The sequence below is a fragment of the Furipterus horrens genome, unplaced genomic scaffold (assembly GCF_987537825.1).
Source record: "Furipterus horrens unplaced genomic scaffold, mFurHor1.1.pri manual_scaffold_4, whole genome shotgun sequence".
Classification (NCBI taxonomy): Eukaryota; Metazoa; Chordata; class Mammalia; order Chiroptera; family Furipteridae; genus Furipterus; species Furipterus horrens.
In genome coordinates this window covers 23,440,453-23,465,850 of record NW_028327174.1, presented here as the reverse complement: position 1 = coordinate 23,465,850, position 25,398 = coordinate 23,440,453, and the positions used below count along the sequence as shown (strand labels likewise).

Sequence of the window (25,398 nt, the reverse complement as noted above, 5' to 3'; positions counted from 1 at the left end):
GATTAAAAAGCATAAATTGGTAGGTACAAAATAGACAGGGGGATGTTAAGAACAGTATAGGAAATGGAGAAGCCAAAGAACTTATATGCATGACCTGTGGACATGAAATAAGGGGGTGATTGCTGGAGGGAATGCGGGTACTGGGTGGAGAGGAGCAAAGGGGAAAAACTGGGGCAACTGTAATAGCATAATCAATTAAACATTTTTTAAAAAAGTATAGCCTTGGCTGCTGTGGTTCAGTGGATTGAGCACCAACCTGCAAGCCAAACAGTCACTGGTTCAATTCCCAGTCAGGGCACATGCCTGGGTTGCGGTCCGGGCCCCCAACTGAGGGCTCACAAAAGGCAACCACACATTGATGTTTCTTTCCCTCTCTTTCTCCCTCCCTTCTCCTCTCTCTAAAAATGGATAAATTTAAAAAAAAAAAATTTTTTTAAGTACAACAATGCCTTTGAGGACTTACATGGCCTTTCCCACAACACTCTCAACAATCCTTTTATGACAATAACTTTTAGTAAAATGAATCCTAGAACTGAATATATGTGGGACTACGGAGACTAGAAAAAACTATAAATAATTCATAGCATATTTTCATAATTTCCAAAAACTCATAACATGATCACACACCTGAGATAATAGCCTGCTGATCTAACTGTTCCAGAAGAATGTTTCTGATGTCCATCTCCCCAGCCAGAGAGAAAGTGTAAGCTAGGAGGGCCTGGGTGTAGAGGTTGGTGGTGGAAGAAACAGAATTCTTCAGACACTGCAGGCCCCGATTCACCATTGGGTCCTAAAAAGTGAAAGAGAAGAACTGAATTTACAAGACACTTCTTGTAAAATGGGAAGTGATAAGGAAATCATCGTATCTCTCCTTTGATAAGTTTAAAAGGCTGACTAGAGACAAAACTAGGTAAATTTCTCTAGAAATAGGCAAGATGAGATGACTATAAAGAAGAGCCAGAGAAACTCACATCTGTGGCCTTTTTCATCTCCAGCAAAGCAGCAGTGATGTAGGCGGTCAAAGAGATCTCATCATCAACACCACCCTTGAGAGAAACGGAGACAGTAAGTCAGGGAAGCAGCCAGGGCAGGCAAGAACTGTGTGCAAATTACAAAAGAATCTCCCTCCTCTCAATGGATAGACTATTTAAAAAAACAAACAAACAAAAAAAAAAAAACAAGGAGATTCTTTTCAATGGGCTGACAGCAGTCCCAGGCCTCCAGGACTTCAGCAACTGCACAGCCTTAATCAGTAGCCTGAGAGAGGTCATAGGACGTCTTCAGCTCTGAGCAGGTATTTAGGAAACCCAGGAGAGGGGGTTAGAAATGATGAGAGGTTAAAGAGGGAGGGAGTGGGGTAAAAAGACTCTCTTATTCTCAGAATCTAACAGAATCTGAGCCTCTTCAAATACATGTCCCCTCAAGCGGCACAAAGCCCAGCTTCTTCTCCAGGGGAGAGTAAGGAACATCTTTCCTATTTAACGTCTTTCACAGAAAGATTTAGCAAGTTTTAAAAATATTTCACCTCAATTATTATCCTTATTGTATAGATAAGAGAGGAAAAGATGCTTTAAAAAGTTTAGTAGCTTGTTCAAGATTGCACAGCTAATAATCAGGGCAGGGATTTGAACCCAGGGAGTTTAACCCTAGAGCTCCTCATGTGATAGTCAATAGACTAGCCAGCTCTAATCAGAAAGGAGAAAAATTCCTGGGATCTTGTTGCAGTCAAGTCCTGGCTTGTACTACTCCCAGGTATATTTCACACAGTGTGTAAGAGAAGAAAGAGGCTGGGGAGATGGAGGAGGGGGCACTGATAAGATTCTGCATAAGGAATACTAACAAACCTTTTACTGAAGTTTTTGTTTTGTTCAATGCTCCAGATTTTTGTTTCAAGTCCTACAATACCACTGTAAATAATTTCTCTAAAAAAGTTCACACAAATCTTTCTTTCCCCCGTATGTTCTGAATTTAACAAGTTATCCTGCAGCATCAAAATCTCCCCCTCTTTATGGGAGGGGACAGGCAAGGAAGGGAATGGGCGAGAGCAAGGTCTTTGGAGTCCAGTTAGTCCTACCACTCATTAGCATTCACCTTGAGCAAGTCACTTAGCTCTGAACCTTAGTTTCTTGATCTGTAAAATGTGATTAATAGTGGTATATCAGTATCTAGCTCAATGATTTGCTGTAAACATTAAATGATATCAAATAAACAAAGTATTGAGAAGAGTGCCAGGCAGAGAGTAAAAACCATTTTACAAAAGACAGTGGGCTGCCTATTAGTCCCCACCAAAGCAAATGGCTTTGCTTCAGATTTAGAGGTAGTAAAAGGCTCAGAAACCTTCTGGTCCAGCAGTTATCAAATATTAGCAAGTATCAAAATAGTTATGGGGATGTAAAGCTTAGAGAATATAGTCAATAAAGATTGTAATAACTATACATGCTATCATGTGAGTACAAGACTTATTAAGAGGATCAGTTATATAAATGTCTAACCGCTATAGTATATAGCTGAAAATAATATAACATTGAATATTAATTGTAATGAAAATTTTTTAATTTTAGAGAATTAAAAATATAAATAATCAAACCTGAAAAAAATAAAAAAGCCTGTAGCAAGTATCAGAAGCACAAGGGCTTGTTAGACAAATTGCTGGCCCACACCCTCAGGGTTTCTCAGAGTACGTCTGGGGCAGGGGCTGGAATTTGTATTTCAAACAAGCTCTTAGGTGACGCTGATACTGTTGGCCTGGGACCACACTTTTGAGAACCATGTTCTAGCACATACTCTTATTCTACAGACATGGAAACTGAGGCCCAGAATGGTTAAGTATGTTGCCCAAGTCACCCAGAGACTAGGTTGAGTGAACAGCACCCGCTCCCAGGCCAGTGCTCTTCTGACTCTGCTCTGTCAGAGGTACAATTCCTCCCAGACCCAGTGGTGGACGGCAGGCCCTCCAGGCAGATCCACACCTTCATAGCCGTGTGAATGAGCTTTCCCACATTGGCATAGCAGCCGCTGGGGAGCTGGTTTCCTGCCATCCACTTGAGAGCATCCTGGATGTTCTTGTCATCAATGAAAATGAATTCCTGAGCTTGGCCAAAGCATTTGGTGACAAAGGCTGTCAGCCTGTATGGGTAAAGAGGGAAACACTGCATGGAGGGGGATCTCTAGGTGAGGCCGCAACAGTTCCATACTTTATTCTGGTGCATGGTTCCAGAAGTGAAGTTGAGGAAATATAATGCCCTACAAGGCCTGGAAAAGTGAGGCATTCATAGGCATTAATGGGCACAAGAACTGGGGAGGCACAGGGTCAGAGAGAAAACCATTCATGTGGCTGAAGTAGGCAGAATGAAAGAGGTGGAGGATAGAGTGCAATAAGGAATGGGGTTAAGGGGACAAGCAGGGGAATAGTTCCATTCAGGATCATGCACTAGAGTACAGAATGTATTGAGAATTGGGCGATATTACCATGTGTTTCCATTTCCATCCTGCTCCCCAAACGCACTGTACGAGCCGTTGCTGTGTTTGTACGTTAGCTCCTTCTGGTATCCTGGGAAGCCAGATGTGGTTTTAGATCACAGTGACAGCTTCAAAAAACACCCCCATAGCTTTCAAGGGTGTGGGACATTTCAAGGGCTGAAGTTCCTTGTATCTTATCAAGCTACCATAGGCCCTAGAGAAGGTGTCCGAGAAGAAAAATTGAACCGGCTCACCTTGCTCCAGGAAACCGACTGCTCGGGACCTGATTTCCTCTGTCAGCAGCCCTGACTTCTCCAGGTACTGCAAGACATAGATGATGGGAGCAAACAGCACCATGTTCTGCTCTCCGCAGCCACTTGGCATCTGCACCAGATTGTCTAGGTTCTGCAGGGCTGTGCCCATAATGTCTCCTGGGATCCAAAGGAGAGAGAAAGAAGGTGGTGGTGGAAGAAGGAACGCTTAAGAGTTATTATCATTCACTCGACATGTATTAGCTATCATTCAATGAGCATCTACTCTGTGGCCTGAGAGCCTGCAGCAAGTCAAACACATCTCAGCCTCAAGGAGTTCAGAGTCAGAGGGGCAAACAATTATAATATGTTGCAATTATAATTCATTGTAAACAATATAATATAGTACTACAATATTGGGAATGTACAAGATGCTGTAGTATACAGAGAAGTACATAGGCCACCTAAGGGAATTTAGGGCTTTTAAAAAAACATGATGAGTGATGTAACAAAACCTGCAATACTTAGGCTCAATCTCTAAGTTCCCCCACTGCAAATAAGTACACCACCCTGTAAGTCACCAAGTCCTTCCCAAGCACACACAATCTGATACCACTTTTCAAGTTATATTTACTGACCCCTGCACATAGTTCATAAGCCAGAAAGCCTGAACTACATGACTCATGAATATCTGCATTTCAGCCATGGAGTTCAATTCAAATGTATAAATATGTACCAAATGTCAACTATGTTTCCGGAACTGTACTAGGAACAGAAATTAAAAAACAAACAAACATGGCTCTGTCCTCAAGGAATTTACAATGCACCATAGAAGAGAGACAGTAAGCTGGAACACAATTATAGTATTGTAAGTGCTATCCCATAGGTATGAATCAAATACAGTCAAAATGGACAAATTTTAATCTGGAAGGAATTTGGAAAGGGGGTAAGTGTCAAGAGAGAACCTAACATGTTTAAGGCTCCTATTATAAGCTAGATATTGTGCTGGGGACTTCATATCATATTTAACCTTTATACCAATCCTGAGCAGTAGGTTATTATCACAGCCTTACAAAGGGAAAAGAAGGATCAGACTTGTTCATTAACTTATTCAAGGTCACACGCCTGGTAAATGGCACAACTGGAATTTTAATTCAGTTTGATATGATTTTCAAGCTCATGCTTTTCCACTTACTCCCTCTCTTTGCCCAAAGGAGTGAAGCATCCTGCCTGTGTAAATGTGGTCAAATCTTCCCCAAACTAGACTCAAATAGAAAAATTCCTCATTGTTTAAATGATTGCTTTACATACTTTGTTTCCCTTCTACCCAACTGATAGACCACCTAAACCTAAATACATACCAAGCTTCAGGGATCTTCAATTTCCTCCTGCCCAGACCCCTTTCTGTTTTCAACTAGAGTCTAAGCCTGTCTAACCCCAGCTGCACTATTATGTCCTGGCTGTATTGCCCACTATACAAAATAAGCTCTTTTTCCTTCATCACTTCAAAGCCACCACCACACCTTCTCTCAGACAGGTTCCCATGCCCACCCACTCCACACCTGGGCAACCTCTGGCTCCATTTCCCCTTTTTGAACCAAGAATCTCTAACTGCTTACCCAGAACAGTAACATAAGCCTTGGTTGAATCAGGAACCACATCCACAGGGAGTTCCAGGGAAATGGACTCAGTCGCTACTTTTCCTGTGAGGGTCAGGGGAAAGGTGAAAAAATAGAAGGTAGAAGGCAGAAATAGTGGGGTTTTCAAGCCCAAACCATAGGAAAACTTTTCATAACCCAGGCTTTTCTGGACCCAGTGCTTTCTGTGGGATGGAGGCAGACTTTTTAACCTATTTGTAGTGATCTTTGCTGAAAATATATTCCAAAGAGTCATGATTGTGTTGTACATTTTCTCTTCTTCATCCAGCCTCCTAGCTAATTGGACCCTTTTGGGATGGCACCCCAGGATGGTCCTATACCTTCTCACCCTGTATATTCCTCCTTTTGCCTGAGAAAATCTCCTGTTGCCCAAGGGAATTCTTACCACCAACCCCTCTCTGGGTTCACCCACCTTTGGGGCACAGCAATGAGCTGCGTGTCTTCTCCACAAGGACTCCCTCAGGCTGACATAAAGAGAGGCGTGGAGGGGTAAAAACAATGAAGATGAATGTTGGGACAGGTGGCACTGAAGGAACAGGCAGGGGAGGGAAATGGGGAGATGGGGCCCTCCCTGGGTCCTCTGGGCTTCTCTCAGAGCTGTAGAGAGCAGAGCTTCTCTTTGAAGCTCAGGAGGACTCCATTTCAACCCAGAGATGAGACTCTCAGTAAAATTCTTTCTAGACAAGGGCAAGTGCTAAGGACAAGTCTGAGAAACTTCCAAGAAGCAGGGTGATAAGTGGGTTTATAATGGAATTAAAAAGCAGCTCATGATGACTTTAGGGGTTTTAATAAGAGAAACTAACATTCATTGAGTGTCTATGAAGTATGAGACACTATTAAAATATATTAGGCATTTTCACAGAAGGTTGATATAGGTTAAGTAAATCATTAACGTCAGAAAGGGGCCAGGGAAGGAGAAAGGTGAGCTACCTGACTGGAGTTGGAATAAGGCTGCTGTGAGGGATTAACTGGTATGTCAGACACACACCGAACATCCCTGTCTGTACCTCTGCAGCTAGGCCTGCAGAAAACTCACCTTGACCAGAACTGGTTTGATGAGTGTGTCACTCTGGCCCTTTTCTGGAACAAACCCTTTCTGGCCTCTACAGAGTTCATTGCTGTCCAGAATCTTAGTACTGATAGTAAAGTTCACATGACCTGAGAAGAAAGAAGAATAAAGGAAGACATTATCCTTATTGCCAGAGGTACCAATGAGGTCTCTTCCCTTCTGGACAAGTGCTTCTTAAATTTAATGGCATACACATCACCTGGGGATCTTGTTATAATACAAATTTTGATTCAGTAGATCTGGGGTAGGGGCCTGTAGTCTACATTCCTAACACCCTTCCAATTGATGTGAATGATGCTGGTCCAGTGTGGAGGAACAGAGACTGGAATGAGCTTAGAAATGGATCCTCTCCTGGTCAGGTCTTTGGATGAGAACACAGTCTTAGCTCACAGCTGGACTGGAACTTCCAGAGAGATCTTGAGCCAAAGGCACCCAGCTAAGCTGCACCCAGATTACTGACCCACAGAAACTGTGTGATAATGTTTGTTCTTTTAAGCCACTAAATTGTAGGGTGATTTGTTAAGTAGCAGTAGAAAATTAAGACATTGGAAGACCATACTTTGAGTTGCAGGGATTTAATCCATAAGCAAATGACATCTCCTAGAGTTAATGTGATGATGAAATGACTTAACACATGTAGAGCAGTTAGAATAGTGCCTGATCCAGATGAATAACATGGCCACATAGCCCTTATTTTGGCATAAATATTAAAAAGCTCACCTTTGACACTCAAAACAGTCTAGTTTGGATAGTTCTTTAGGTTATCTATCAAAGAATATTTGCTTATTTATTTGTAACTGAGACTTAGGAAGGTGAAAAATAGAGGCTAATAAAAAGAAGAGGAAAGAGGAAACAAAGCAAATGCAGTAGAGGAAAGGATGGAGTTCTCAAACTTTGAGCGTTTGCTCTGTGCTTTCCTTCTCTTACCCAGTTTGATAGCTGTGATATTCCAGTGATAGGTTTTTGCTTCGTCAGCACAGAGACAGCTGGAGGCCCGAGAATCTGTCCATGATTCCACCTGGTATGCTTCTGATTTAGCCAGGTTAGTCTGAACCTGAAGAGGGTGTGTAAGCAATAAAGGGTACAAGTAAAGGAGACAGAACACAAAGGGTTAGGAAAACATGGGGGCTGAGACATCAACATCTCCTCTCTTTCCCAGAGAAAGCTAGTATGCGTCCAATTTAGGAAAAACTTAGTGGAGGCCGTGGTTTCACGGCTAACACCTGTTTCCTGTACCCCCACTTCTTACCCTGATGCAATCCTTTAGATAATTGAAGATAGTGGCAGTAAGACGAAAGGATTCCCCACGAACCACGGAGTAAGGGAGGGTCAGATCAACAAAAAATGGCTTGAATGCAGTTAGTTCAACTGTGGGTGAAAGACCAAAGCCACTGGACGGGGAGGTGCAAAAAGTCATGGCCTTCCACTTGGTGATGGTATCAGGAACAGTGACGTGCACAGCCTCCTTCCCTGAGTTACTGTGGGAACACAAGAACCCAGGGGAGGCAGGCAGTAAATGAAAGAGAACATTTGAGAATTAAGCTACAAAGTCACCTGCAGAAGTGAATTTTTGTTGTTGTTGTGGCTGCATGGAAAAGCAAAGAGGCAACTGAATTGGAAGACCATGTGAATCTCAGTGTGAATCATCAGGTGAGGGAAGATGTACAAATATGGGATAAGAGAGGTGCCACAGTATGTTGGGGGTTGTATGTACAGGTGGGCATGTGTGTGCAAATGTATGTGAAAGAGAGGACAGTACTCTCTGAGTCTATAAACCTATGCATTCTAATGGCTTGTCAAAATGAGCAGGAAAGCAGTGAGCAAGACTTCAACTAATGTCAATATGTCCCTTTAAGTTTTGTAGATCTCAAGTGAGAATGCACTATCTGTTCTATGTAAATGCAAAGATGTGTAAATTTGTTTTGAGTGATTATATATGGTTGTATAAGAATTTAGGAAAGAGACAATTTCCCCTGTCCTCATTAACCTTTCTTGGCTTGAGACTTAGATTCATTTAGAAATTATCTGACCCTGAGTTTTCTGCAGACTCCACACAATATAATCTTGCTATACCACTGAGGCATCACTTACCCAATAGGAAACAGATCCCAAAGCCAAGTCTCTGGGAAGTACTGGCGAACTTGAGAATCCTCTGACCACATTGATGAAGATGAGGGCCTAAAGGCCAGTGGATGAATAGGACCATTGTCTAAGGAGGCTAAGAATAAGGAAATGTTAGAAAACAGAAGACTTCTGTTATGAAATAAACTGAGGTGAAGGATCTACTAGTCACAAGGCCAGTGACAGACAAGGACATTTGGCCAGGGAATGAATAAATACAACCTTCAGACTTCAAAAGCCCTCCCCCGATAGAGATCCTTGCTTGGGAAGCTGCCTATGTCTATGACCCACAACCAATTGTCATTCTGAGGCTAGAGGCTCAGGACAAGAACCACATGCAAAGAGGGAGCTTTCAGAATTCCATGATTCTAAATATCCCAGTGACTCTACAAGCCATAGAGGTAGCTTACCTTCTCCTACTACAGTGCTGTATTTTAGAGACTGGTGACTGCAATCTACGGATTTCTTGATTTTGGCATTCGACATTATTTTCAGTCCCATGTTCTAAGAGATACCAAAGAAAGCAGAGAATGAAATGTTAAATCCTTTCCCTTACAATAAGGGCTACTGCCTAGGATTTGCACCCTCAGATGGTTCAAACAAGGCATTCTTTTCCTATTAATATTGAGACTGGTGATTATTACCCAATACTCAGCTACCAAGACTGGTTCACTTCTGTTCCAGCTAGTGTGAAAGGCTAACAATTAAACTTGCTTCTTTGTTAACTATGTTTAATGCTCCTTTCAAACATTAGTCAAAAATGTTATTATTTGAGTTAGACTCTGAACTTGCAGAGACCAGGACCATATGAACTCAATCAACTCAACAAAAACACACTAAGCATTATGAAGAATCAGAGATTAGAGAGAAGACAAAGATAAAATGTAGTTCCTGTCAGAGACCTCTTGGTCAGACTTGGGCCACAGCATCCCAACTTCTGTTCATAAAATAGGTGCAATATATTTTTTAAGATTTTACTTATTTACTTTTAGAGAGACAGGAAAAGAGAAAGAGGGGAAGAGAAATATCAATGTGTGGTTGCTACTCATGCGCCCCCAATCAGTGATTTGGCCTGCAACCCAGGCATGTGCCCTGAGTGGGAATCAAACTGGTGACCCTTTGGTTTACAGGCCAGCACTCAATCCACTGAGCCACACCAGCCAGGACGCAATATTTTTTTTACAATAACAAAAAGAGACTGCTGGTCTACCTTCCCTCATTTTCCTTCTTCATTAAATCAATATTTGGGGACCTCCAAAAGAGGAAGACTAGGTGTACAGCCTCTCAACAGTGGTTCTCTCCCAATGCATTTGGACAGCTTCTTCAAGTATAATAACTAAGAGAGGCTACCTTACATATCAGGAGTTTCTTTCAAGATTTTGTTTCTGTCAGTACCCATATAACTTTCTTTGCTTTTTTAGATATGGACTTTCTTTTCCCCTCTCTCACTACCATTGTTTCTATAAGAACAAAATGGGTAAGACCATCTACCTGAAAAAAAGTGAAAAGGTCCATGCCCTTCCTAGAGAACCAGGGCCTCCATATAATGGAACGCTTGCTCCAGCGCTCCTCAGGCACTGGAACAATGAGGGGTTGAGGAAGGTCCCTTGGGCCAGACACTGGACACTCATCATATTCAGCCACCTGATAAGGGTAGTGACCATACCAGAGTGGGAACATCCCATAGACCTGAGGTAAAAGGGGGAAAAGAAATAAAGTATTGACACAGTGAAATCAGCAGAGAAACCTCTCTCAGATTCTGGTGTCATAGCTCACCACACCCATGTAATTTTTCTTCATTACTCAGGAATTCTTTCTATATTTATTTCATCAAAAACCCTTCCTTTTTCTTTTTCTTTTTAAATTTTAACTTTCATCTCACTTCTTTGTCACAATTTGTCACCCTTACCTCTTATCTCATCTTTTTTCCTTATTTCTATGTCTATGTTTACTTTGCCCTTCTCCCACCGTCATCTCCACCTCTATTTTCACACCCGGTTTTCTGCCACCTTACAATGGTGCACTATTCCTTAAGACTTTCTTCCCCACTCCCTGAAATCTATCCTTTACTCTAATACAGTGGAATTGTCTTCTTGGTCAACTCCCTCCTCCCACCTCATTAGCGACTACCCACAGAGTGGTTGCTCAGCTCTGTCTCTGGCTTGAGTAGTGAGACGCTCTCATCCACGGCCCGGACTGCACACAGGGATCCAGGAGCTGCCTGCAGCCGTAGGTCCACATCTGCTCCTGGAAGCTGCTGGGAAGGTGAGAAGCCAAGGGAAACCTGGAGAAGAAAAAATATAACTTGGGAATCATGTCAGCTTGGAGAGGAGGAGAAAAAAAATGCAATTTGGATCATCAGCCAATAGGTTCCTAGAACTATGATATCCAGCCCACTCTTCCACTTTTATACTGATTTTCTTTTGTAAAGTCTAGCCCTTGAGAACCAGTGTCTTAGGAAAGAGTGGAGGAAAGTAAGCAGTACAGTAGAATGATATAGAATGTTTAAAAGATAAAAAGTAGAAAAGACGAACATATATGGAATAGGTATAGTTGGAATAGCTATATGTGTGATTTTCCAGCATGACTTCTTATTTTTATTTTTTACTTATTTTTAAAAATATCTTATTTATTTATTTATTCTTAGAGAGAGGGGGAAGGGAGGGAGAAAGAGGGACAGAAACATCAGTTGGTTGCCTTTCATAAGCACCCCAACCAGGGTCATGCCCTGACTGAAAATCAAACGGTTGACCTCTGCTTTGTGGGATGATGCCCAACCAACTGAGCCACACTGGTCAGGGCCCCAGTATGACTTTTTAAAAAGAAGCAGGAGAGAGATAAAATTCAACAAAACATACTAAAGGTACTACAAATACAATATCACATCCAACTTCAATATTATTTTATTTCCCTGCCCCTGGCTTATCTTCAACCCCAGTATACACAAGACCTCTATTCCCAGGTCTTTTATTCACCCTCCTCAACTGCCACTTTACCTGATTGTCAAAGCACATCTCTACTGAGAACTGAATTTTATCAGCTATGACACCTCCATTGGGAAAAATGGCATAGACCACCAGGGAAGGATCAGGGGCTAGTCTGGAATTGAATGTCAGTGAGAGAGAGAAGGAGCCTTTCAGTCCTGAAAAAGAAGAGATGATACACAGGGATGAGAGTGCACTTGCATACCCATGACGTCTAACCACGTTTGCACTTGTCATCAGGCCAGCAGCATGCCTCATGGTGCAAGTAACTTCTCCCTTTCCTGTTATTCTGTGGTTATTGTTACATTCTCATTACTTCTATGTGTAAGAACTGTTTCCTGGAAGTTTAAAATATTCTTTTCTCTTCCAAGAGAAGCATAAACACTCACCATTCTTTTTAGAGTGCAGGTGTTTCTGCCCCTCCATCTCCAAACTTCCTTTCCCTATTAACTAGGAAAGGGAAAAAAAATGATCAGCAGCACCAATGTTATGCAGATTAACCTTGAGACTATTTCTAGAGTATCCCTGAGTCTCTCTATAGGGAGAGTCTCCTTTCCCAGTTCCTGAGCCTGACTCAATACTGCACAGAGAGTCCTTTAGCTTGTTAAACGTCCAACACTGCCAGCGGCCCTGAGGACTCTTTGTCCAGCCGAAGGGCTGCCAGAGAATCAGCAGGGCTGGTGGAAGGAGACAAAGATCATAACTGCCTTGAAGCCAAACAGACAGCCTTCACAGCGGACAGTTGTCCACAATTTCTTAAAGATCCCCAAATTTTATTTTCTTATTATCTTTGTAACATAAATTCAGCTAAAATCCATCCTCACAACCTTTTTAAAAAATTACCACTCTAATTCAAAGTTCCTTAGAAATGAGTGTACCACAAAGTGCTTTGAACTCATCTGACCTCTGACTCTCTGGAAGAGAAACCTTTTTTAACCCTCCTGTTCACATTCACCTGAAACTGAATTCAGTGAAATTGTTCCCGAGAAGGCTGTCATCTCTGGTGCCAGTCAAGGGCTCTGTGACTGGGTCTTCAGACTATCCTCTGACACTCAGCCCTTCCACACTGAGCAACCCCAACTCCACTTTTCTCCTACATCTCCCCACACTTCTGTCCTGATAACAGTGCCCCCATCATTATTCTGACTCGCTATTGGCCACCTACCCCTCCTTATTTTGTTGAGTCAGGATGATTATTTTAGCTTGATGAAGGCACGGAGATAATTCAGTACAGAGAAAGTCTCTCAGAGACTTTGAGAGGATGATAAGGGAATTTGGAGACTCTGGGCCATCAAACCTGAGCTTTACGGGAGTCTAATCCTCACTGTCACCCAGCGGACTGATAAAGCTGCTTATCTTCATACGTGCCTTTCAGGCTACAAGTTGTGATTTTATTTTTCCAACAAGGCTGCTATCAATGTTAATTTTAACCCTTGATCATCTACTTTAAAATACTGACCAATAAAATTCAGAATAAAATTTGTTCTAGGTCCCATCCTCTTCTCGCCCTCCCACCCACCCACCCGCTCAGTTCCCTTTCAGCCCTGGTCAGCAACGTTTTCTGGTTAATTCTTCACCTTATTTCCCCACACAATATCCTTGGGATCCTACTGAAAATCTCTTTAATCCTCATTTTCCCCCTCTCCTTTACACCTATTGTATATCGATCATATGTTGGATATATTGAATTAAAATAAAAGATAGTTTAAAAATTCGTTTCACCTGTTCTTTTAATTTCTTTCAATGTGGCATCTAAAATCTTTGAAATGATCTATGTGGCTTGCAGTATGTGTATCTGGGCAGTCTATCCACGCTCTCCAGTTCACTCTCCCTATTCTTTTCCCTTCCCGACACATTTTCACCAACCCTCATTTCCCAGCCTCACGTAGTAGGAGAAGGTGATTTCCTGGTCAGGGTCTGCCTCAGCTGGGTCAACGTAATACTCCACCAGCACTTCCTGGGGCTGCCCACATTGCAAGATGCCCTTTAGCCGGTGGATTCTGAGGAAGCTGTGAGTTGTGTTGTAGAAGGGTTGCAGGTGCAGGTAGGCATTTTGGTAGTACTGAGGCACCTGTTCTGGATTATATACCGAGTCTTCCATTTGGAACCTTCCCTGAGAAAGAAAGGGGTGGGGAGGAATGCTTTTGGCATGTACCACAACCATATTAACCAGATGGACATATTATGATTTTCAAATAATTTCTCTCAAATATTCACTGCCTAAGAATGGCATATATTTTGCTAGAAGTTCAGCTGAGGATATTTGAGAAATCCATAATAGCAGTTATGTACAGCAGCATTTTAGTATGTAGGGGAGTGAAACAAAGGATGAATTATAGTTGTCAAGTAATGGGACACTGTGGATGATATACCTTAAAAAAAGATTTTATTTACTTATTTATTTTAGAGAGGGGAGAAGGGAGGGAGAAAGAGGAGAGAAATATCAATGTGAGAGAGAAACATCAATTGGTTGCTTCTCATATGTACTTTGACCAGAGACTGAACCTGTAACCCAGGCATGTGCCCTGACCAGGAACTGATTTGGAGACCTTTCACTTTGCAGGAAAATGCCCAGTCGACTGAGCCACACCAGTGAGGGCACTGATGATATACTTTTACAGACTGATGCTTAATGGGTAGTTAAGCATGACTGAGATTATAGAGAAATTAAAGAATATGTCTCAGGGACAAGAAACCTAGGTATAAAGTATAAGAGGATTGAAAATAATTATTTCTAAGTAGAGTGATCAAGTGATGCCTAAGGAAATAGGTGATTAACCACAAGGCAAATAACATGTGTTTGCTTATGTAGTGTAGCTGAACGATTGCATTAATGGCTTCAAGTTTACATCTCTCTTGCATCAACATCCTTTACCATGTAACCTTTCAGCACCCTTTTCATCTAACTGTGAGCATGCCATGTGACTTGTTGGAAATAGTATGTTAGCACATGCAAGATAAGGAGAGGCTTGGAAAAGCCCTTACATGTCTACTTCTGCTCTTGCAACTCATCATTGCCATAAGAATGTACTTGAATAGCTCTCTGGAGCATGACACACGTGGAGTACCAGCCTACAGACAGCTGATCCACAAGCATACAAGGAAGTCCACCAAGGTCAGCTGAGCTGCCTATCAGACTACCCCAGACACACAAATAATACACGCTTTTTGATGTATAAGACTAAAGAGTTGTGATTGTTTGTTAAGCATCATTGTGTGATAGTTGATAACTGATACAGGAAGCCTTCCTTATAAGTATACAAAATCTAAAGTTTTCTTTGTTGCTATTTTTATGAATAATGGGAGGAGGAGTAAGAGGGCAAGATGAAGAAGACAACTCTAAACCAAGATGGAATAAGTTATAAGATGTATTAGTATAAAGAGAAATTTTGACCTGAAGGGTCATTTATTTGATTGATATGAAATGTAAAAAGGATCTAAGAAAAAGATTTTGCCAACTGGGCTGCAGAACTGGTAAATGAGAATGATGCAATTACCAATGGAGGTGGGTAGGGGGAGAAAAGAAACAGACAGATTTTGAAATTTTCCTTCAAACCCTTCCTTGCTGGAAAGCTGATCTTCCCCTGTGCTTACCTCCAGAGAAATGTCTGTCCCATTCCAATTGACCGTGTCCAGCTTGAAGAAAGCGAGGCCATCATTGTCAGTAATTAGGGTATGGTTGATGGTTGCATTTGTGCCAAAAATCATCAGAAACACTGCATGATTCTTGAGGAGGGAGCCGTCATGGCCCCTGACTCTGATCTGAGGGGTGAAGGTCATTATAGTCAGTTTGGAGTAGGTTTGAGTATGAGGTAAAGTGATGTGGTAACAGAAACTCTAAGAATACATTTCAGAAAAGAGTCCAGAAAGAGGTAAATGTGTTCAAGGGTTGGAAACTAGAGTCCAGAAACAAAAGAAGTAGCTTAGCCTGGAGCAGAAGCACAGTGGTCATGGAGCTGATGAAGCTTCAGGGCCTTTCATTCGCACAGGCTCTTCCTAAGGCTCTGTACAGTATTTTCCTTTCATTTTCTTAAAGCGAATCCTCTTCCACTCCCAGATTGTTTAATCATTAGGCTCTAAGAAAATCCAGATCTAATCTTGGTTTAGAGAAAAATGACTAAGGCATAAATAGATCTAAATATTTGCATTATTGTGTTGACCAGTTGTCTGAGAAGTAAAGAAAGATAACCTGGAGAGAGGGGTAGAAGTTAAGTATTAGAAAGAAGATGCTCACAAAGGAAATTTTAAATTCTAAAATTTTAAACAAAAATGCTTAAGGATCTATAAATGGCTCTTTGTCAAGGAAAGTTTGATGTTAACCTTGCCTAGATGCAGGAGCACAGACTAAATGATTTCTCCAAATATCTTGCAGCTCTGAAGTTCAAATATTTAAACATTAGAATATGAGCCCTTGGTATTAGGAAGGGCACCAAAGTAACATTAATATTCATAGTACAACTCATGTGGGATTAAGGGCAGCGCAGTGTAAGGATTTAAGAGTATATATTCTGGACGCAGGTTGCCTGGACCATTTATTAGCTATGTAAACTTGGAAAAATCACTTAACCTCTCATGCCTCAGTCTCCTCACCTGAAAAATGGGGCCAATAATAGTGTCTACTTCACAGGATTATTGCAAAAATTAAATAAGTGAATACCTATAAAGTACTTAGAACAATGCTGTTAATTTTATTTTTATATGTCAACAGGAGCGAGTTAACAGTTAAGGTTTTTTTTGTCTGTGCAGAGACAGGCTTCAACATACCTTCCCAAAGAAGGGGAAGTTGGGGTAATAATAATCATTGGTGTCTTCAAAGGTCATTGATCCTATTTGTGAAGAAATGTAGATATCCTGAGTGCTATTGGCTTCCACACCTGCAGAGGGAAATCAAATGTACATTAATCTAAATGCCTTAAATCCTCATCTTTATGTTCAATATAAAATCTCTGAAAGGATGGTGCCCCTGGAAGTATAAAGCTGAATATATTCCTAGCCAAAGATCCAAACCAACTCCTCCTCCCCACACTTTTGGGGGAAATAGGGAGGATGGCAGGAAGTCGCTCCCAAACACAAATGAATCTTCTGAGTAGCTGTTTTCCTGTAACAGTTCCTTTCTTTTCCTTTTTTCTTAATGAACCAAGGAGTATCCCACTTACCTGTCCCTTCCTCCACCACAGTAGACACAATATTGATGGTATGGCTGTACATATAACCAGTGAGGTTGAAGGTGGACATGTTCACAGAATCTGCGAAGCATCCTGATTTGTCAGTCTAGTAAGTTAATCAGAGAGAGAGGGAGAAGATGAATAATCTAATCACTACTTCCATTTCATAATGTACTGTAGAAGGAAATAATTTCTTATCTTCACACTTTATTTTCTCCATCTTTAAGGTAGAAAAACTCTCTTATGACATAGCATATACATCTGAACATATATAATCATGAAACAAACTTGAAGCTCCAAAATATTACAAGAGGAAAAGAACCAACTCCCAAAGGTTTAAGTTCATTTCTTGATTACGAGGAAAATTCTAAAAGACTTATCTGGTTAGGATAAAGAGACTGCTTTGTTCTTTGGAACTGGAATAATAATCATGTGAAATGTTTTCTACTCTGGGCCTTTACCACTTTTCTACATTGGCACATACTTGCTCTTTAGGACATGTGAATAAGGTTCCTTACTCACCTGTCCAGAGAGGTTTCTGCATTTGTCAGGTAGCTGCTCTCGTTCTGCCATTCCAAAGTGGTAAGTGTGTGCCTTTTGACACGCCGATACCTGTACAGCCCCTACCATGGGCTTTCCATAAGTGTACCTAACCCAGAAAAGCATGAGGAGTCAGAGTTGGGAAATTACACTTGGGATCCAACCCTAATAACCCAAAACATGCCTTTTCTGTCTTTCTCACACTCCACCCCTGCAAATAAATACTCTGACAATCCCGCCCTTCTCCAGCTCTCGTTCGCCTCCCTGCTAACTCAAAGCCTAAAGTATTGCCATTACACAATAAGTATCATCCAAAGGACAGAATAGTGTCTTTTTCTACTCCTATTTACCCATGAGAATCAGTATTTCATTCGGCACAAAGGAAAATGGAAACCAATAATGCTGACTGGGTGAGCAGTGGGAAGTAAGAGCAGAAACACAATTAGGAAATGTGTTTTTGGCAAAGTCGTGACTCTGGGCTACAAAAAATATGTCAAGTTTTAACCACCAGCTCCATCTCTCCATAGTACTCCATCAACAAATTTCTCAATATACCTTTAATCTCTACCAGATCCAGGGCCTTATTCTTACCTACAACAAACTTTTACTATGAAAGATTCTTCTATCATTGATAACTGCTTGGGCTCCACCACTTCTACCTTGAACTTAGGCAGCACTGGAGAGAGTGTAAAGAAAAATAGGAAAGGAATAGAACTTGACCATATAGGTAGTGAACAGTGGGGTAAAAAAAGAGTAATTAATTAACTTATTAATTAAGGGGGACTTTATTAAGGTAAAATGTTCCTGCTTTAGCATTGATTAAAAAATGAATCAGTACACCTCCTGATGTAGATTTTACTTTACCTTTGCTAATTTCGTGATCAGATTACATCCAACACCTTGACCCCGTAATTCTCCCACTTACCATATTCTTCCACACTGAAGGTGCCAAAGGTCTTGCCCTCAGCCACTGCCACTGTATAGGTGCCCAACGTTGCCTCTGGTGCCAGCTGGAAGGATAACTCCACAATGCCTTGCTTGGGCTCCACTTCCAGCCACTGTGCAATCCTGTTGCTATTTGGATCCTGTGTCCATTAAAAATAAACCTCATGATGTGCCTGCCTGTCTGATTCCCACTTTGCACTGCAAAGAGCAGGTAAAGAATTCCCGCCATTGTCTGTGTCCAGGAAGAACAGCTCCCTGGGTTATTTATAATTTCCTTCATTTACCTAGAGGGTCAGCCCCCATTTTGGGAAGAAAAGGGTCCTTGTGGTTTCAAATGATCAGACTGAGTCCTCTAAGGTGTTATGACCAGTTTCAGAAAATGGGATTTTGGCTGTCCTTTACAAAGAATTTTTTCTCTATTTTTGGTCCCTGTTAAGGGACAATGCTGAGGGGATTGATTGTAAGATACCGGAAAGATGGGTGATGTAACAGAAAAATGGAATGGATGCTATGAGGAATTAGTAATTCTAGTCCCTTTTCTTCTTAACACTTCTCACAGATACTCATGTCATGTTCAACTGTCAAGTATTCATGACGAGAAATTATTACTGAAAACGAAGAGGAGTCCAGAGCCAGGTGCACTGGCATGGCACAGGGAAGTTACAGGAATCACAGCGGGAGGGTTAGTTGCAGCAGAAGTTGGTGACTTCCTTTGAGGAGGTTTAGGGCTGAGAGGCCGGGCAGGCAGAGGAAAGAGACCAGGCACAACATAGGTGGAACTGTGGCCATTTGGTGCTGAGCAGCATCTCAGGCTCTGGGCCGAGATCTCAGAGCCCTTTCTGCCTTCCCAGTTTAGCCCCAAACTCTCATTCCTCCTTCTCCACCACTACAGAAAAGAAAAAGAAACTTCTACTTACCTGCAGTTCCACCACAGAATACTGAAAAAGAAAGCCAGATAATGTGGGTTAAAGCAGGGTAAGCAATAAGGATCTAGGCTTGTTGAAAGCCAGTTCACAAAGGCCGCTTTCTTTCTCATTGCCCACTCCTTCCTTTCCAAGGGCTCTTTTGTGCTCTGATAAGAGTCACAATGAGGCAAAGGCTTATTGCTGGGGGAGGAGAGAGAAGGGATTTTCTCAAAGGGGTTGCTAGTCTCCAAAATATTTCAAGAAACAGAGCTCAGACACTTCAGCATCCCTCGGTGCTCTGTGACTTAGCTCTTCCAGAAAGCGTGTGCCCCTGGAGGTCCCCATTGTTCAAACCTCTTCTTGCAGCCAACTGTTTCCCAGCCCCTCTTCTGCTGTTTGAATGCCACTGGGCGGAAGCCTTATTTTCAAGCATTGCAATGTCAAAAACTGTTGTTTATAAGAGTTCCATCAAAGGACTGTGTATAGTTTCCTCAAGAAAATGGATGCTAAAACCATTAAGTGGGTGGGGAACAGGTCATTGTGCTAGGTGTGAGTATCACCCCAGACTTGCTTGCTGATTTCAAAGGAGAAAAGGCATAACTTTACATAGAAGTTAAGCTACCACCACCTTAACCAGTAATCAGCCTCATCATCACCAATAGTGGGAAACCAGACGTTACGTGCTTCCTTCCTGAAGAGATGCGTCCTGAAGAGATGCATTTGAGGTTCACAGCATGACCTACTAAGTATTATTTTGTCAAAACTAAGTATTATTTTGTCAAAAATGTTTAACTTAACTCTAATGAAGACCTTACACCTACTTCCAGAAGACAGGGGAACAAGTTAGATTACACAATTAGGAAATAATCAGACAAATTAAGAATGTAAAATATTCTGTAAGACAAGTAGGCTTCCTAAAAGTTAGTGTCATGGTTCTGAATGAGGACATTTTAAAATTCATCTAGCCTGATCTCTCAGAAAAAAAGAAGTCAATATAATAAAAACATATATAGGAGATTATTTTATATTAAGAAAAATTTAAGTGTGGTGATTGCTGGGAGAAGGGGGGTATAACGGGACTAAATGGTAATGGAAAAAAATACAAGATTAAATTTTAAAAAAATTAAAACATAATTAAATGTAATGATAAATTTCTTTTTTAGTTTGTTTTTTGGGTTTTTGGTGGGGTTTTTTGTCTCCTAGTTCAAAAATTGGGGGAAAACTGATTTAGGACTGCATATTAAATGACATTAAATAATAATTATTAATTTCCTTAGGTGTGATAATAATATTATTATTTAAGACATTCTTTTTAGAAGATACATGCTAAAATATTGAGGAGCAACATATTATGTCTGCAACTTACTTTTAAATTAGCAAAGAAATGATAGATTAAAACAAATGTGGCAAAATGAAACAAATGTATCTTGGTGTTATATTTGAAAATTCTAATAGTTAAAAGTTGAAAACAAAATGACTGCTCAAGATTATTTTCCTATAAGAGAATTATCTTTTTATTGTTTTGTTTCTGTTTGTGTAAGATGTTTTGATTTTTTCAATTATAATTGTTAAAGTTTTACAAAATCATGCTATGGTAATAGAGAATTAAAATGTCTTGGATGTGAATATAATTAAAAATCCGATTAAAGACTGTACATTTATTGGATTACATACTCCTAAAAGGCCTTGCAATAAATGAGACTGAAAGCCAGAAGCTAGACATGGCGGTCTTACAGAGGGTACAAAGTCTGGGTCTCACTTGGAAGGGAGATGGGAGGGAACCTAGCTTGTGCTTGCCTTTGATTTTTGGGCCATGTACCATGTGATTTCGACCAGTGAAGAAACAGAGCATCACTAAGTACAAACATTAGCCATGATATCAAGGATGATGACAATTCTTCAGGACAGCCAAAAATGAGAGAAAGAGATTGTAGGGATGGAAAATTTTTCCATTTTCCCTTCTAGGTCCTTTGGTTAGTCTATTAAGTAAATTGGCCTAAGACAGGTTAACAGGAAAAAAATGCAAATTTAATTATGTACATATAGAAGCACCACAAAGACAATGTGACTCAAAGGAGTCAGGCAATTGAGGTTTATATGCCATCCTGAGCTAAGGAATGGAATAGGAGTCTGGGGCTTTAAAGGGGAGGAGGGCAATTCACAGGAAGGTAAAAAGAGCAGATGTTTGGTAATCAGATGTTTGCCCTGCCATGCAGGTAAATCTTTCAGATTAAAAAAAAAAAAAAAAGTTATCTCTGTTAATTGCTCTTTCTGGTACAGGTCACCTACCTAAATTCTTTTAGCCAGTTAAGAGAGAAGTAAAAGTTTTTCTTGAGTCTATAGAGTCTTAACTGCCTTCAGCTCAAAATAATCCACGTGCCAAAGTGGCACATTTTGGGGTGGCCTATCCTGCTCCACTCCCAGATCAAGGAAGGACAAGATTTTCACAAACCAGAGCTATATAGACAATAAGGAGGTAATTATCTCTGAGATTATTATGGAATCCTATAAATTCCAGAAAAAGAACACTTCTTCAGATAACAAAGTATTTTTCTTACATGGGGAGCCAAGAAGGAGGGATAATACCAGTTACCCAGAAGTAGGCTCTGGAAAGAAACAAGTGTTCAATTAGGAAGATAGCATTTCCAACTGGAAGCGGCCTGAGGTTACTGTATGAATGGGTGCAGCAACCAAACTAGAGGGTCAGTTTGCTTGAGGATAAAATACTGTGCTCTGTATATTCATAACTTTCATCTCCGATTCTTTGTAAAAATCCTTTTGTTAATTTCAGTGTTTCAGAGTTTCAAACTGGAACCCCAGGAGTGGAGAGGGAGGAGCAATTTTACATCAAAAACAGAGCATAACTATGGAAATCAGAATGCCTGTCAGAAATAAGCATAAAATGAGCAGAGGAAAGAAATATAACGTAACAGTTAGTTAATGAGACCAACCACAAAGGTGCAGCACACTTTCACCTTAGCATTTCCTCTTTTTAGGTCTGCATCAACAGTCTGTTAAATAATTACTATTCCATATGATACTGAACTTTTGATAAAGAAAGGATACAGGTAATGAGAAGGAGAAACTAAAATAATTCTGAACTGGGAAAGAAAGCAGTGGTGGGAGAGGCTACTGATCAATAGGCCCAGAGCCTCTCTGTATAGAAGGAAAAGACACAGAAGCCCTGAGAACAGGGAGATGGAAATAAAAACAATGCTTTCCCTATAATTATCTTCAAGGGATGCTTTTGAATACACAGGCCGTGACTAAAGGAGAAGGAAGGCAGCAGGGGTGTGTGAGAGCTAAGTATTGCACAAGCACACAGAAATGACATACGCCCTGAATGGAGATCAAACCTCTCATAAGGCTTATGATTCTAGGGACTGAGTAGTTCAAGGAAACCAAATGTTACTACATTTTGACTTTTGGTACTTTTAAAATGTTACCTTAAGAGAACTGTCTACTTCATAATTTGGCATTTTTAAATGTTGCCTTAAGAGAATTGTCTATTTTATAAATTACCTTGCCTCATAGTAAAAAAAAAAAAAAAAAAAAATGAGGGGGGTGAATATTCTTATCTCTTCTCTTGGTTAAACACACTCATGAATTAATTCTTAATATTTGAACTGCAAAACGTCTTTGTGTCATTCTTGGAAAGTCTTGAAGTTTGCAGAAACTCTTCTAAAACAACAGGGAATGGAACCATCTCTCAATAATGCTACCCTCACTAATGTTCTCAGCTCTCAGACCCGAGAACCAGACCTGTTGGCTTGTTTTCAGGCAGACAGGGGCTACGGGGACTTAGAACTGTATTTCCATATCCCACCTGCATTCTGCATCTCAGAGGGCCTCATCTCCTCACACTCTTGGAAAGAATCCCTTCTTTCCCCTCACCTCTCAGTCTGCTCAGCTCCTTTCCCTTTCCATCTTCCCAATTAAATTCTCACCTTGTCATTCACTGGAACAAAGTCGCTGTTCAGGGTAACAATGCGGAAGTGCACTGGAAGGAGACAGGCTTCGTTAGCAAAAGGGGGTACTTCCCTTCTCAGAATCTCTCTCTCTTTCACCCTTCTACTTCCTCACACACACTTCTGAGTCAGCAAAACCTCATCAGGTTCTACTTAAAAAATAACAATAAAAAACACCCAGTCAGAGAGAAAGATAAAACCCTCAAGCGATTTCTATTCAGGGCTGCTGACTCTGAAACCTCACAATGGAGGGCTCCTCAAAGTAAGAAGGAATAACAGGAACTCAAGCCAAGTGTGTATTTCATATTTCATATAAAAGCAGCTTGCTAGAGGACCCAGGAATCCAATGACACTTGCCAAATTTCATTCCAGAAGAAACATGTACTTGCGTGTTACAAAAACACACACAATAGCAATTTCACGCACTACTCTGGCTTGTGAAACACGGTGTCGGTTCAACACCTCATCCCCCGAGGCCTTTCTCTCTCTGCATTCGTTATTCCACAGGCCTACCACCAAATCACAGAGCCCCTGTTTCCGAATACCTGACACCGTTTCCCCTGCCTTTTCTCCAATCCCATAAGTGGGCCTCTTACCTCGCTGCCTTGGGTTGTAGATAGGTTTGTCAGTTTGTACAAAGATGCCATTCCTCTGCCTCTGAATTAGAACCGTTTTCTTTTCCTCAAAGCTGATGTTACTTCCTGTTCCTGATACCCAAATTGTAGCCACTTCTTCTGTGCCACCTGCAGGAGGTGGTACCTGGCCAAGAGAGAGTGCTCTGGGAAGGAGCAGGAGACTGGGGAACAGAGTCTACTGGTCTCAACCCAAGAGTGATAGGATGAAAGGAAAGAACTGAGTTCTTCAAGTTGCCAGGAAGAAGGCAAACAATAATCAGAGGTTAAGGTCGGGAACTAAAAGAAGAAATTCAAGGTCAGGGAAATTATGAATGAGTTTTGGCCAGGAATTGAAGTGAGGTTTGGGGAGATAAGTTTAAGGTCCTTGGCAAAAGTAAGATGACAGATAGCATAATTAAAATTAGATTATAGCGAGTATCCAGGGAGGGGAATAGGAAAGTAAGGAATTAGAGTTGGGGCTAAGTCTGTGCTTACCAGAAAAGACATGCAGTGTAAGTGCCTCTTCCTCAATCCATGGTGTTCTAGCAACTTCTGGGTCTTGCCCTTGGTTTCCAGAATAATAGTGAATTTTACATCATAGTACCCAGGGCTCAGATCCAAACAAACCTTCTGAGTAGAGGGAAAGTTAAGCTGGGCTGGTAATGTCACCAGGTAGTTCCTATGAAGGGAGGAAAAGGATTTCAGGGCAGTTCATGATTGATCCATTCAATGGAAAATTAAGCCCTCTCATAAACACACAGCATATAGCATTGAATTAAACAGACTGAGCCCTTGCCTTTATGAACCTTATTTTCTATAAGAAAGAAGACAAGAAACAAACAACTCAGTGCACAGCCTTAAACCTCTCACAATCAGGAAGCCATCAATAAGAACCTATGTCTAGGGCACTAAGAAGGAAATTAGTTCCGTTACAGAGAACACGGTACCAGGAGCCTAATGTATTTTAATATTATCTTTTTTAAAAGCTTCCGCTTGGGCCTCAACTTTTCTCTCCTGGGTAAAGGAGAAATGCAACCAAAGAAGGGAAAAGATGAGAAAGAAATTAAAAGAAACCAGAGGTTATCTCCTCTCCCCTATAGACAGATCTCAAAAACTTACGGAAGGAGTTTTTCTGCAATAGCTGGTGAGAGAGCCAAGATTCCTAGAAGGAGCTGAGCCCACATCTCTGTGGGTAACACAGACTCCTAAGGATCAGGTCTGCTCCCCGCTGAAGAATTATATTAACTTCCCAGGCAGGGTGTGGAGCTACCACTGAAGCTCCTGCCAATCACCTACAGGGGGCCTCAGGCTAAGGTGGTGGATGAGGGTAGGGCTTCCCTTCACTTCCTTAAATTAACTTCTCCCTGAAACATTCATACTGGCTCAGCCGGTCCATAATACCTGTTCTCAGGAAAAGCCAGGGCTGAGTATTCACAGAGGTGACAGTCACAGAACAAATTTTTGGACTCCGCCCTTTTTTTCTGGTTTCATTCCAAATTCTCTTACCCATTTGATCTTTTCACCTTTTTTTATTATTCTATTAAGACATATTTGGTATCACAGGTATGGGAGCGGTATCAATAGAAAAACAGAGTACTTCTATCTAATGGGGAATATTAAAAAATTAACACTACTCAATATTTGTGACTGTGTGGAAGTAGGGACATGGACACTTCTTGAGAAACTAAGTAGACAAATTTTCTGAAGGTAATTTCACCA

The 25,398-nt window shown here is 41.1% G+C and overlaps 1 protein-coding gene across 1 annotated transcript in view; it reads right to left on the bottom strand.

Moving 5' to 3' along the window:
* Nucleotides 1–24,890, bottom strand: part of A2ML1 (alpha-2-macroglobulin like 1) — a 32,866-nt gene extending 7,976 nt beyond the window's left edge. The window contains exons 1-28 of the mRNA XM_090272829.1: nucleotides 24,799–24,890; nucleotides 24,175–24,358; nucleotides 23,662–23,824; nucleotides 23,045–23,097; nucleotides 19,110–19,130; nucleotides 18,173–18,332; nucleotides 17,839–17,923; nucleotides 17,230–17,356; nucleotides 16,699–16,813; nucleotides 16,307–16,416; nucleotides 15,137–15,304; nucleotides 13,428–13,655; nucleotides 11,932–11,992; nucleotides 11,555–11,700; nucleotides 10,693–10,842; nucleotides 10,050–10,247; nucleotides 8,969–9,062; nucleotides 8,529–8,655; nucleotides 7,687–7,915; nucleotides 7,365–7,491; nucleotides 6,405–6,526; nucleotides 5,781–5,832; nucleotides 5,330–5,413; nucleotides 3,714–3,890; nucleotides 3,469–3,550; nucleotides 2,970–3,126; nucleotides 972–1,046; nucleotides 628–790 (exon numbers count right to left, since the gene is read on the bottom strand). Of these exons, the coding sequence (XP_090128955.1) occupies nucleotides 628–790; nucleotides 972–1,046; nucleotides 2,970–3,126; nucleotides 3,469–3,550; nucleotides 3,714–3,890; nucleotides 5,330–5,413; nucleotides 5,781–5,832; nucleotides 6,405–6,526; nucleotides 7,365–7,491; nucleotides 7,687–7,915; nucleotides 8,529–8,655; nucleotides 8,969–9,062; nucleotides 10,050–10,247; nucleotides 10,693–10,842; nucleotides 11,555–11,700; nucleotides 11,932–11,992; nucleotides 13,428–13,655; nucleotides 15,137–15,304; nucleotides 16,307–16,416; nucleotides 16,699–16,813; nucleotides 17,230–17,356; nucleotides 17,839–17,923; nucleotides 18,173–18,332; nucleotides 19,110–19,130; nucleotides 23,045–23,097; nucleotides 23,662–23,824; nucleotides 24,175–24,358; nucleotides 24,799–24,863 (3,523 nt within the window). The 5' untranslated portion in view covers nucleotides 24,864–24,890. The remainder of the gene's footprint in view (nucleotides 1–627; nucleotides 791–971; nucleotides 1,047–2,969; nucleotides 3,127–3,468; nucleotides 3,551–3,713; nucleotides 3,891–5,329; nucleotides 5,414–5,780; nucleotides 5,833–6,404; nucleotides 6,527–7,364; nucleotides 7,492–7,686; nucleotides 7,916–8,528; nucleotides 8,656–8,968; nucleotides 9,063–10,049; nucleotides 10,248–10,692; nucleotides 10,843–11,554; nucleotides 11,701–11,931; nucleotides 11,993–13,427; nucleotides 13,656–15,136; nucleotides 15,305–16,306; nucleotides 16,417–16,698; nucleotides 16,814–17,229; nucleotides 17,357–17,838; nucleotides 17,924–18,172; nucleotides 18,333–19,109; nucleotides 19,131–23,044; nucleotides 23,098–23,661; nucleotides 23,825–24,174; nucleotides 24,359–24,798) is intronic.
* Between the last annotated feature and the right edge of the window lie 508 nt (nucleotides 24,891–25,398).